Source organism: Hyperolius riggenbachi, chromosome 6, assembly GCF_040937935.1.
Source record: "Hyperolius riggenbachi isolate aHypRig1 chromosome 6, aHypRig1.pri, whole genome shotgun sequence".
NCBI lineage: Eukaryota > Metazoa > Chordata > Amphibia > Anura > Hyperoliidae > Hyperolius > Hyperolius riggenbachi.
The window spans coordinates 130,950,023-130,962,464 of record NC_090651.1 but is presented as its reverse complement, the minus strand read 5'-3'; the positions used below and the strand labels follow the sequence as shown (position 1 = coordinate 130,962,464).

Sequence of the window (12,442 nt, the reverse complement as noted above, 5' to 3'; positions counted from 1 at the left end):
ACATTGCGGCAATTCTATCCAATGTGCGCCATCCTACCTGGAATGCTGCTGGAGTGGTAACTATACCCATCTTCCATCCAATATGTCTGCTGCATCATCGATTTAGCTGCTCCCATTCACACTAACGATGAACTGTTTGCATGTGTGTCTCAATTGAGTTATTGGCTTGACCCCTGGCCATTGACCAGTTATACAAACTACTGTTTGAAGGTGTGGATCTTCGACTGGGATCTTACTGTCTGACCTACTGAGGTGTATATATGTGGATATATTTGAAGTGCAGGACACGCAGAATGCTTTCTATCTAAGGAGCGACTATTAGCATTCATAGGGGACCTATCTGCAATTGGGATTGTTTTTCATTGCTATATGACCATTAGCAGCACAAGTAACCATTTAATATGGTGAACTGGATATCACATCTTTAGTACTAGATTCTGTATACCCTCCATGGTGCAGCCGGATGGACTTTAGTTGCATGCAATTTGTTTGCATACTTACATGGAACTATAGACTTTGACTGCAATTACAAACTGTGCAGACTGCAGCCACACTGCATTTGTTCCCCTCCGCTGATATAATTGTGGGGTTATGTAGTGTCATGTTTTGGATTACATGTTTTTTAGAGTGATCTAAAAAGTATATATGTTTTATACCAACATGCACCCAAAAGCCAATCATTTTTATTATTGTTTTTACCATTAATTATTGTTGGTTTGGTGCATGCTGGTTATAGGTTATTAATTTGTTATAGCCAATCTGGTTTAGTCATTTGCCCATTTAGCCATTGCCTTCACCTAAGTTTTGGTCTTTTGAACTACAAAATCATTGGGTCACCCAGCAAAACTTTGGTGCCCCCCACTGTACACACCCTTTGTAACCCTCAGAGCCTGGGGGCCCATCTTGCCAGGGTCATAAATCTTCACACCCATACCAAGTGTAGCTACAAAAACACCTTATCTGAAGGATGGACCAGCGGGAGTGAAGTAGTAGTTGAGGGCAGTGGCGTACCTAGGGCATTTGACACCCGGTGCTGGGTATTAAAAGACACCCCCCTAAAAAAAAATGGGTGTGGCTATAACCTGTGGAGCGCGAAGCGCGCTGCGGTGAAAAATGGGCATGGCCATGACCAGATGAGGGCGGAGCTAACTTATTTAAAGTGAACCCGGGATGAGAGTGATATGGAGGCTGACATATTTTTTTTTTTTCTTTTAAACAATAGGGAGCCCTGTCGATCTATTTGGCTGCAGTAGTGAACTGAATTACACCAGAAACAAGCATGCAACTAATCTCGTCAGTTCTGACAATATTGTCAGAAACCCCTGACCTGCTGCATGCTTGTTCAGGATCTATGGTTGAAAGAATTAGAGGCAGAGGACCAGCACGGCAGCCAGGCAACTGGCATTGCTTAAAAGGAGATAAATATGGCAGCCTCAATATTATTCTCACCTCGGGTTCCCTTTAAAAGTGCAACGCAAAGACAGTGGGCCCAAGTTTTGGTGAGCCTTTTCCCAGAAAATTCACATAATTGTGCAGGTTTTCTCAAGAAAATACACGTAATGTGAGTAGATTTGCCCAGAAAATACATGCAATCATGGCGGCAGATTTGCCCAGAAAATACATGCAATCATGTGGAAGATTTGACCAGAAAATACATGCAATCGTGGCAGACCTGGCTAGAAACCACTTCAATCATGTAGCAGACATGACCAGAAAAAGCATGCAATCACGTAGCAAACCTGGCCAGAAAACACTTCAATCATGTAGCAGACCTGGCCAGAATATACATGCAATCATGTCGGCAGATTTGACCAGAAAATACATGCAATCATGTCGGCAGATTTGACCAGAAAATACATGCAATCATGTGGAAGATTTGACCAGAAAAACATGCAATCATGTGGCAGACGTGGCCAGAAAACACTTCAATCATGTAGCAGACCTGGCCAGAAAATACATGCAAGCATGTGAAAGATTTGACCAGAAAATACATGCAATTATGTGGAAGATTTGACCAGAAAATAAATGCAATCATGTGGCCGACCTGGCCAGAAAACACTTCAATCATGTAGCAGACCTGGCCAGAACAGTCGATACACCTGCTAATATAAATTAAAAAAACATTTACTCACCTGAAGCAGCAGCAGACCTCCTGTCCCGGCCTCCGTCCGGTGCAGCTCCCACAATCCTCTGCAGCCAGCCAGCAACTGAAACTCCCACACTTAGAGCAGGGCTATGGGAAAATGGAGCCCGAAGCCCTGCACTGCAGACTCAAAGTCTCCAGGGCTTCAGACGCCATTTTACTGTAGCCCTGCTCTGCCGCAGCTGTGGGCTGCTGCTGTCAGTGAACTGACGTGGTGTCTATTAGACGCCGAAAGTCAGTTCACGCTGGGGGGTGCTTTAGGGGTGCTTGGAGAATGGCACTACCATTGCCCCAGTATAGCTAGTATAGTTGCCCCCAATATAGCTAGTATAGTTGCCCTTAGTGTAGATAATATAGTTGCCCCAGTATAGCTAGTATAGTTGCCCCCAGTATAGCTAGTACAGTTGCCCCCAGTGTAGCTAGTATAGTTGCCCCCAGTGAAGCTAGTTGCCCCCAATGAAGTTAGTATAGTTGCCCCAGTATAGTTAGTATAGTTGCCCCAGTATAGCTAGTATGGTCGCCCCCAGCCAGTATAGCTAGTATAGTTGCCCCCAGACAGTATAGCTAGTATAATTGCCCCCAGCCAGTAAAGCTAGTATAGTTGCCCCCAGCCAGTAAAGCTAGTATAGTTGCCCCCAGCCAGGATAGCTGCCCCCAGTATAGTTTCCCCAGCCAGTATAGCTAGTATAGTTGCCCCAGCCAGTATAGTTGCCCCCAGTATAGCTTAGTTGCCCCCAGTAAGTTAGTATAGTTGCCCCCAGTAAGCTAGTATAGTTGCCCCTAGTAAGCTAGTATAGTTGCCCCCAGTAAGCTAGTATAGTTGCCCCCAGTGTAGGTGCCCCATGAGGGGGAAGCAGGGCTAGAAGGAGGGGCTGTGGAGGCAGTGGTGGGGAGGGGGGACATATCCCTCCCCCACCTGGGACCCCTTCTTCTGCCTCTCTCTCCCCCTCCAGAATACGGCGACAAGTGCGGGGCGGCCGGAGGCGTACAGAGCATTACTCACCTAATCTCCGCGATCCAAGCGTCATGACATTACAGGTCTCCGCCTCCAATGCCGCCCACTGTGCTTCCGCTAATCAGAAAGCACAGGGGGCGGCATTGAAGACGGAGACCTGTGACGTCATGACGCTGCGCTCCACGCTTGGAACGCGGAAATCAGGTGAGTAATTGTCCATACGCCTCCGGCCACCCCGCACTTGTCTCTGCTATTCTGGAGGGGGAGAGAGAGGCAGAAGGAGGGGTCCCAGGTGAGGGAGGGGGGGATATGTCCCCTTTCCCCACCGCTGCCTCCACAGCCCCTCCTTCCAGCCCTGCTTCCCCCTCCTGCTGTGCTGCTGTGGGGGTTCGTGGCGACACCCCCCTGGGTGTCTGACACCCGGTGCGCCACGCCTCCCTGTGCCCTACAGTAGGGGCGCCACTGGTTGAGGGCCCCGTAAATCTCCAGGCCCCCTTGCGGTCGCAGGGGCTGCTCCCCTGTAGTTACGCTCCTGGCTGCTTGTATACTATGATGCATATACAGTATGTTGAGTTTGCATTTTGCACCCAAATTAGATTAAAATAAATTGTATTATTTCCTGTGATGTTTTATATGTTTAGGTATTGAGACGTTCAAAGGCCAGTATATGCACAACAGAGATTATAAGTATCCTGAGCAATATGTTGGAAAACGTGTGCTCGTAGTTGGTTTGGGCAATACAGGAGCGGACATTGCTGTGGAATTAGCACGAAAAGCTGAAAAGGTAAAGATCCTGATGCTTTCTACTAAGTAATGATTCCGTATACAAAACCTAGAATATTGTAATCTGAATTTAAAGAAAACCCTATATGAATTACGAAAATTGTTCTGTAAAAGTGTTACCGTATTTTTCGGATTTTTCTTCCCAAAAAGTGGGGGGGAAAAGTCAGTGCGTCTTATGGTCCGAATGTACAAAATTTGGACCACATATATATGGTGCCGCGGTGATGCATTCTAACCATATACGGCAAATACTTTCTCCCAGCAATGCCCCAAGCCTAGTGCAGTCAGAGCGAGTCCATCTTCAATAATAGTTAATACTGATACTCGTTCCCCCCCTACAATCCCCGCAGCAGCGATCTGTGCGTAGCCAATGCGTGATTATAATGCTGATAATTGCCGATAATAGTATATAGCCCACCGCACAATCCCCGTGGCAGAGATAGCTAATGCAGAGCACCGATAATAGTATATAGCCCACAGCACAATCCGCGTGGCAGAGATAGCTAATGCAGAGCGCAGCAGAAGCTGTTAATTACCTATCTAGCTGTCGCGTCCTCCATCTTCTCTTCGGTCTTCAGCCGGTGCAGTGTAACGCTGTCGAAAACAGCCCCGGCGCGCTGCATATCCTATCTCCTCGTTACTTCCCGGTGTAGTGCGCTCTCCCTGCCTATTGGCCGCGATACCTCTGCGGGTGGGACCAAGAAATCCAATCACTATGCATTGCAGGGCTGGCAGCCAATCAGGATTGGCTGTCAGCCCTGCAATGCATAGTGATCAAAAATACGGTAATTGTTGGAATTTAGAGCTAAAGGTAGGTGTAGAGGGAAGCAGTAGATTTGGGCGCATGAGACAAGTGGACAAAAAGGGCGCCCCATTCACTTCCATTATAAATATCGTTTAATGGGCGCTGAACGGGGAAAATAAGGCGCCGGAGATTTTTAAGGATTTATAACGGCGCCCGGAGATTTTTAAGGATTTATAACTATGTTTGTGATGATTTAAGTTTACAAAATGAGCCAGTGACGAATAACGTTTATGAAGATAATAAATCACTATTTCTAAAACATTTCTAACACATTATTATCCACCCAAAAAAATAATTTACATTTTTTTTCTTTACATTTTTTATTTATTAATGTCTGTAAAATATTATTATCCATAGGGGGTTTTAGGTTTAGGCACCAACAGGGGGGTCTTAGGTTTAGGCACCAACTGGGGGGTCTTAGGTTTAGGCACCAACAGGGGGGTCTTAGGTTTAGGCACCAACAGGGGGGTCTTAGGTTTAGGCACCAACAGGGGGGTCTTAGGTTTAGGCACCAACAGGGGGGTCTTAGGTTTAGGCACCAACAGGGGGGTCTTAGGTTTAGGCACCAACAGGGGGGTCTTAGGTTTAGGCACCAACAGGGGGGTCTTAGGTTTAGGCACCAACAGGGGGGTCTTAAGTTTAGGCACCAACAGGGGGGTCTTAGGTTTAGGCACCAACAGGGGGTCTAGGGGTTAGGGATAGGTACAGGGAGGGTTTTTAATAAACGAAAATATAAGTTTCACTTTACAAACAGGGAAGATTAACGTTTTAAGAATTGCCGATCTCATACACATTATTTAGTGATTTATAAATTCTTAAAACACTATTTATAAACGAAATTCTACACAATAATTTCTATAAACGATATTTCCATTTATCGTTTATACCACGCGCCCTTTTTTCCCGACGCCCTTTTCGTACGTACGCGGTGTAGAGACCAGTTGATGTTTTTAATAGATTAGATATTAGATTTGATAACAAGATCAAATCTAACGATAACAATTCGATATTTATTTATGCTGTTGATTGAACATTGGTCTTGAAAGGCTGGTAGATTGATAGAGTTATGGTAGAACAGAGAGTCAAGATTGGGCATGGTACAAGTGCACAGCTGAATTAGCTGTATAACGTTGTTGAGCAGTGCAAAACTTGCAGCTACAGCAGTGCTAGTTGTATTAGATCACATCTTATGCGCGGTAGGGATCAGAAGAATGGTGTCAACGGAACTGCAGCCGGTAGCAGTGGAGCAGCACGGAGCAACAGTGCAAGGGATGGCCCGGCAGTGTAAGGGGTTCCACAGAGGTGCAGAGGTGAAAAAGAAGAAAGGAATACACAGATGTAAATGTCACAAGCAAGAACAAGTATACTAAAGGTCAGAAGAAAGAAAGTTACAGGAGAAAAAAAAGGAAGAACACAGATGGAAAAAAGTAGAATCCTACTGAATATTAAAGGGGGTCCCAGATTCTGCCATAAATTCCCTCTGGAAGACCCACGCCCACCTCCTTGGGCATGAGGTGGGGATGAGCCCCTTGTCCGTGACATCATTTGGAATCTTGCAGCAGAGGGGAAGGATTTCTGCTTCTTTCCTGCAGAGTTCCTTTCATCTCATGAACCTTTTGGGCTACTATGGTGGAGCCCCACACAGTCTGACTAAGCCATTCTGGCCATAGCAGTCAACATGTGGGATGGATAAGTGGTTAAAGAATCCTGGTGTGTGTGTGTGTGTGTGTGTGTGTGTGTGTGTGTGTGTGTGTGTGTGTGTGTGTGTGTGTGTGTGTGTGTGTGTGTGTGTGTGTGTGTGTGTGTGTGTGTGTGTGTGTGTGTGTGTGTGTGTGTGTGTCTGAATAACAGTGTGTGGTGCTGAAGACAGCTCCACAACATAAGATCTCACAAATTGCCTGGCTTTACCTCACAATGCTTGAGCAATTTGTTTAATTCATCAGTGCAATGGAAGTGAAACACCGGCAATCAAATTTGTACTTGTGTGCAATGTCAGGAGTTAAACCTCACTTCAATTGAGAATTTTATCACTTTATAGGGCCCATTGGGTGATGGATTGATGGGGCATTGAAGAACAGTGAAAGGACAAAAAGAGATGTAGAAAAGATACAGCAGATGAAGCCCAAGTCACTATTTGGTGCCTCGATAGATTGCATAGCAAATGAATGGCTAGGGGGCAACGGATGCTAATTTTGGACGCAGGCTCTTGGCTATGATATAGTCGAGTGTACAGATCAGTTAGGAGTTTAGCTACACCGTAGCTGAACTCAGATATCAGCACACAGATTGGTTATGAGTTTTATGAGTTTGGTTACAGTCGCCAAACTCAGATATTAGCAGGGATTGTACTCCAGTGTCAGGGGATTGGAATGGGGTTTGGCCATAATCTAGCTGACCCCAAGGGTTTTTTTTGGCATTGAGAGAGGGATTAATATTAGGAGTGGTGATATGGGTATTCTTCAGTGTTTGGTGTATAGATTTGAGCATTCTACCGTGGGTGGGGTGTAAACAGGGGTAGTGATAGGTGAACAAAGAATGTTGATGAAAGCACAAATGCATATGACACATATCTGCAGAGAGAGTCTATAGAAAACCACAGAAAGCTTAAAAAAATATCTTCATTTACACCTGAGGGAGCTGTAGTTTGCATTAGAAATATCTGAATAAGCCTCACATGGTTCATAGCCTTATGTTTTTATCATAAATATAAACAAATTTATATGTACTGTATGTATACAAACACACACACACGCGCACGCGCGCGCGCGCGCACACACATACACACACACATACACACACACACACACACACACACACACACACACACACACACACACACACACACACACACACACACACACACACACTACACATACATGTATAGACGTACATGTAAAGACATACATGAGCATATGTGCATTCATATACACACACAGAAGCACACACAGTAACTTACACATGCATATTTAAACAACAACAGTTTAAATTAAAGAAAATGCAGGAATAACAGTTAATGGGTACATTTTGAATGCAATCTTCTGGAGAAGAATGAAAGCAAAAAAACTTATACATGATCCACATAAGACATCCATGGTTATTTTTCAGGTTATTCTCAGCACCAGAAGTGGATCCTGGATCATGAGTCGTGTATGGGACAATGGCTACCCCTGGGATATGGTCTACTTGACCCGTTACCAATCATTCCTGAACAGAATATTACCTAGATGGCTTTCTGACTGGCTTTATGAAAGCATGATGGAAAAACGCTTCAACCACAGCCACTATGGCTTAGTACCAGTGAACAAGTATGCTGTTGCTTCCCGTTTAAGTAATGTCAATAAGCTGTGTAATTGCATATTAACATCATGGGCTTGATTCGCTAAACCGTGCTAACTCATAGCAACGCAGCGCCAGCGTTTTTTTTTCACGCATTTTCATGCGCAATCGCAAATTCTCCCGTGAAAATTTGCGATTGAGCACGAAAACACTAATTAAACGCGTGCAAAAACATTTGCGTGGCCGTGCTATGAGTTAGCACGGTTTAGTGAATCAAGCCCCTAGTACGAATATGGTAGGAACAATATATTTATTCTTTTATTTATTTTTTAAGTGACTGAAGTGTTACATATTACGCGCTGTGTAATATGTTGGCGCTTTATAAATACAACAAATAAATAAATAAATAAATGAAACTTGATGTAAGCTTGAACTCTATGTAGACTTAACACTGAGTCTGTGTCACTTATAAAGGTCCCCTGAGACTGGGTGTTTAGAGCTGGATAAAGATCCTACATCAGATTTGACTGCTGAAAAGTCATCGCTAAATTATTTTTGTGCTGGATCCATTTTGGTTGTGATTTAATTCATTCTCTGAATGTGGGACCAAAAACTACCTCGGAATCAGTGGTGCTCGGATACCCCTTTTCAAAATCCGAATTGATTCAGATTCGGACACCCAGATATCCGGATCTGAATCGGATATCCGAATCCGAACTTTTTGATATCCGAATAGAATCGGATATCCCAACCAATTATCCGAGACATCCGCCCGGATTCGGATATCCGAATAGGAAACCGGAAGTGGCCTTTAAATTGCTACTAAAACTTTTTTTTTTTTTTTAGGGTAAATGAGGCATGTAGCATCATGGTTTTTTTGAAGGAAAACACTAATTGATTATGTGGGGACGTAAAATCCCCCCCCCCAAAAAAAATGGCTGTAAAATTAACATCAGGACTAGGTTCCAGACAGCAGTCGTGCAGCCCACATTGTGTCCAAAGTCCAACCGCACAACTGGGACATGACAGTTTTCAGGCCGGACACCTCCAAAAATTACGCAGCAATTGTGTTTTGGGTTAAATATAGGTGGTATCAGTGGCCTGTGGCACCCTGGCAGTGGGAGCAGCACAGGCAGCAGGAGCAGGGCAATGCAGCAGCAGCAGGTGTAACTTGTGCCAGAAGCATGCCGGACGTGGCACGTGGCACCTGGCACGTGGCACGTGTACGTGGCACGTAGCATTGGTGGTACCACGGCTGTAAAAAAATTGTGAACCAAGCGGCTTAGTTAGTAATAGTTAATCAGGAGGAGCCAGGAGGTTGTGGTGGTGGTGGTAAAGGGTGGTAAAGGGTGGTAAGGCAGGCATAGTGATTCCCAGCCACTTCATGTCCACCTCTTGCCAACAACAGGGAAAGACTCGCCCAACAGGGTCTGGCGGCGGTTTTTCCTTGCACGGGGAGCGATGGAGGGAGCAGAGGAGGCCACTGAGGACTGGCTGCCTGAACAGGCCTCAATGTCGGCAGGAGTGGCAGAGGGGGTTATGGTGCTCCGAGTCTGACCACTGCCAGCGCCAGCTTGCTTCAGCCATATGATGTGGGGTACTTGTATTTTATTAAAATCGGGGTTGGACTGAACAGCTTTAGGTTTATCACTGTATACAGCACATGCTAGGCCAGCAGCACTGGAGCATGTCTCTCAGTGAGCAGTCACAAGCAAGGACGAGATTTCTCATCATGGCACCCCTTCTTAATATAAAGGGGGGGCTGGCAAGGGTTCCCTTCTGTGATTGGCTGCTATGGCTTAGGCTGGGAGCCCTCTGATTGACTCAATGAGGTCAGGAGGGGCTGGCCGGGGTTCCCTTCTGTGATTGGTTGCTAGGGATTTTGCTGGGAGCCCTCTGATTGGCTCAGTGACATCATGGACATAATCTCCATAGTTACAGTATCCGGATCCGGATATCCGACCGGATATCAGAATTCCTATCCAGATACTGCTGCAAATCTGGATACCGCATTCTGGATTTGGCCAGGTATCCGGAATCCGAATCCGAGGTCGGATAGTGGAAAAAGTTCGGATTATCCGGGTAGTTAGGATATTGGGAATCTGGATGAGCACCACTGCTTGGAATTGCCAACGCAGCAAGTAACTGAAGGGAGGGTTGTTTCGGAATCCGGATGAGCACCACTGCTCGGAATTGCCAAAGCAGCAGGTAACTGAAGGGGGGGGGGGGTTGTTTTCTTTACATTGAGGTGGGTTTACATTAGAAAAGGTGTGCAAGGATATGGCATAGATTTTTTTATTTATTTATCATTGGGAGAGTTAAGCTCGGTAAGCACTGGACTGCTGTCATCCAAAACGAGCGAGGAATAAGAATCATTAAAAAAAAGTCCCAGCTGAGAATCATTTTAAAAAGTGTCCCAACAATGGTAAAAGGCATCAGTTATTGTCCAAGTAGACCAATCCGTCCTGGCAGATGGGTACGGACAATGGGCTTGATTCACTAAACCGTGATAATTCATATCACAGCCGTTTTCGCGCGCATTTTCGTGAAAATGGTAGCGTTTTTACATGAAAATTCGCAATCATGCGCAAACGCAAAAATGCGCACGAAAACAGCCGTAATATGAGTTATCACGGTTTAGTGAATCAAGCCCAATAATTGGTGTTAATAATTTGAATGGAGCGATCATTTGTTATTGTTAGATACAAACAACTAACATGTGGCTAGTTAAGCACTTCCCAGTCCTCATCTTAGTGCTTTCACTAACAATCTGATTGCCAGACCTTCATGAGCCATTATTGAATGTAAACGGTCTCTAACCTTGTTTGTTGCTACCATCAGGAAATGCTCCTTTTTTTTTTTTTAAACAATGGTGATCAAGCGTGTGTCCGGAGCTTCAGTTTGTGGGGATTGCTAGACCGTATGTGTGTGTGTATGTGGGAGGGGTACAGGTTTTTATTTTAGGGAGGATTATGAGCCAACTTATAGGACTACTGTAGGGGGAAAAAGAGTTGAACTTACCAGGGGCTTCTAATAGTCCCCCGCAGACGTCCTGTGCCCGCGCAGCCACTCACCAATGCTCCTGTCCCCGCCTCTGGTTCACTTCTGGAATTTCCGACTTTAAAGTCGGAAAACCACTGCACCTGCACAGCCGCGCCCTTGATTCTGCTGACGTCACTGGGGGCATACTGCGCAAGCCCAGTACGGTCTGCGCCTGCAGAGTATGCTCCTGGGACGTCAGCGAAAGCGAGGACACATTCGCGCAGGCACAGTGGTCTTCCGACTTTAAAGTCAGAAATACCAGAAGTGGAATGGAGGCGGGGACGGGAGCATTGGTGAGTGGCTGCTCGGACACAGGACGTCTGCAGGGGACCTCTAGAACCCCTGGGTAAGTTCAACTCTTTTTCCCCTACCCCCCCTACAGTAGTCCTTTAAAGCAGGGCTTTTCAACCTTTTCACTATTGCACCACTTTTATTGCCTGAAAATTTTACCACCAGTGTGCCTACACAGTAGATTGGATGCAATCGGGCTTGGCTGTTTCTGCTGGAACCTGAACAGAGAGCAGCTACTGCGCATGCGCACACACCGATGAGGAGAACTATGGGGCTCCCAGCACTGGATCCCATCTGCTGAGGAGGAAGGGGGAAACCTCTTTAGGATACAAAGGCCTCCCCTTCCCTGAGGTAAGTACCTCCCGGGGCACTTCTTTCTAACAGGTACACTTAAAGAAAAAGAGGCATTTGGAAATGAAAAAGTAGGAGGCATTGGTAGGGAAAAAGACTACAATTAGATTGCTAGCCTACATATTGTCAGTATTGGCAATCTAGAGGTAGAGTGCCAATATAGATAGCCTTAGGGCCCTTTAACACTTAATCAGTTGCTCTCAGTTATAACTGAAAGAAAACTGATTTTCAAAGTAATGCCATGATTTCCAATGGCACCTGTCACACTTAACGCGTTTTAACTGAAAGCTTTTTCCCAATGCACAGCTATGGGAAATACGCATACTAACGCATACCAACACACACTAACGCATACCAACTGATTAAGTGTAAACGAGTGTGAAGTGTAAACGAGTTCCTCTCCCCCCCCCACCCGCTTAATTATAGGTAGCCTGGTCCCACCACCAGAGAGCTGAGAGCTCGGCAGTGACTCCCCACAAAGTTCGGCTCACGGTTGCTCACTCCCTGCTGTGCTGCCCTGCGATATAGTTCACACCTCAGATCATCGGTAAGCCAGCCGCAGTGAAGAGACAGCTAGGCAAACGGTGCGCGGTGACGGTGTGTATACTTCAAATACAGGAAGTGAGCAGTGATGTCACTTTCTGTATCTGCGCCATCACTGTGCACCGTTGGCACTCTCCCCCACTGATCTGAGGTCTGAAGTATGCTGAAGAGTAGCACAGCAAGGAGCGAGGGAGGGGGGCCAAACTTTGTGGAGACAGGACAAGACCAGGACAAATGGCATGCGGACAATAAA

At 45.7% G+C, this 12,442-nt stretch overlaps 1 protein-coding gene across 2 annotated transcripts in view; it reads left to right on the top strand.

Annotated features, from left to right (window-relative positions):
• The window catches only part of LOC137521113 (putative dimethylaniline monooxygenase [N-oxide-forming] 6), a 57,001-nt gene that overhangs the window by 27,118 nt on the left and 17,441 nt on the right, over nt 1–12,442 (top strand). For both annotated transcript variants that reach the window (XM_068239924.1, XM_068239925.1), the window contains 2 exons: nt 3,740–3,882; nt 7,792–7,991. In XM_068239924.1, coding sequence (XP_068096025.1) covers nt 3,740–3,882; nt 7,792–7,991 — 343 coding nt within the window. The remainder of the gene's footprint in view (nt 1–3,739; nt 3,883–7,791; nt 7,992–12,442) is intronic.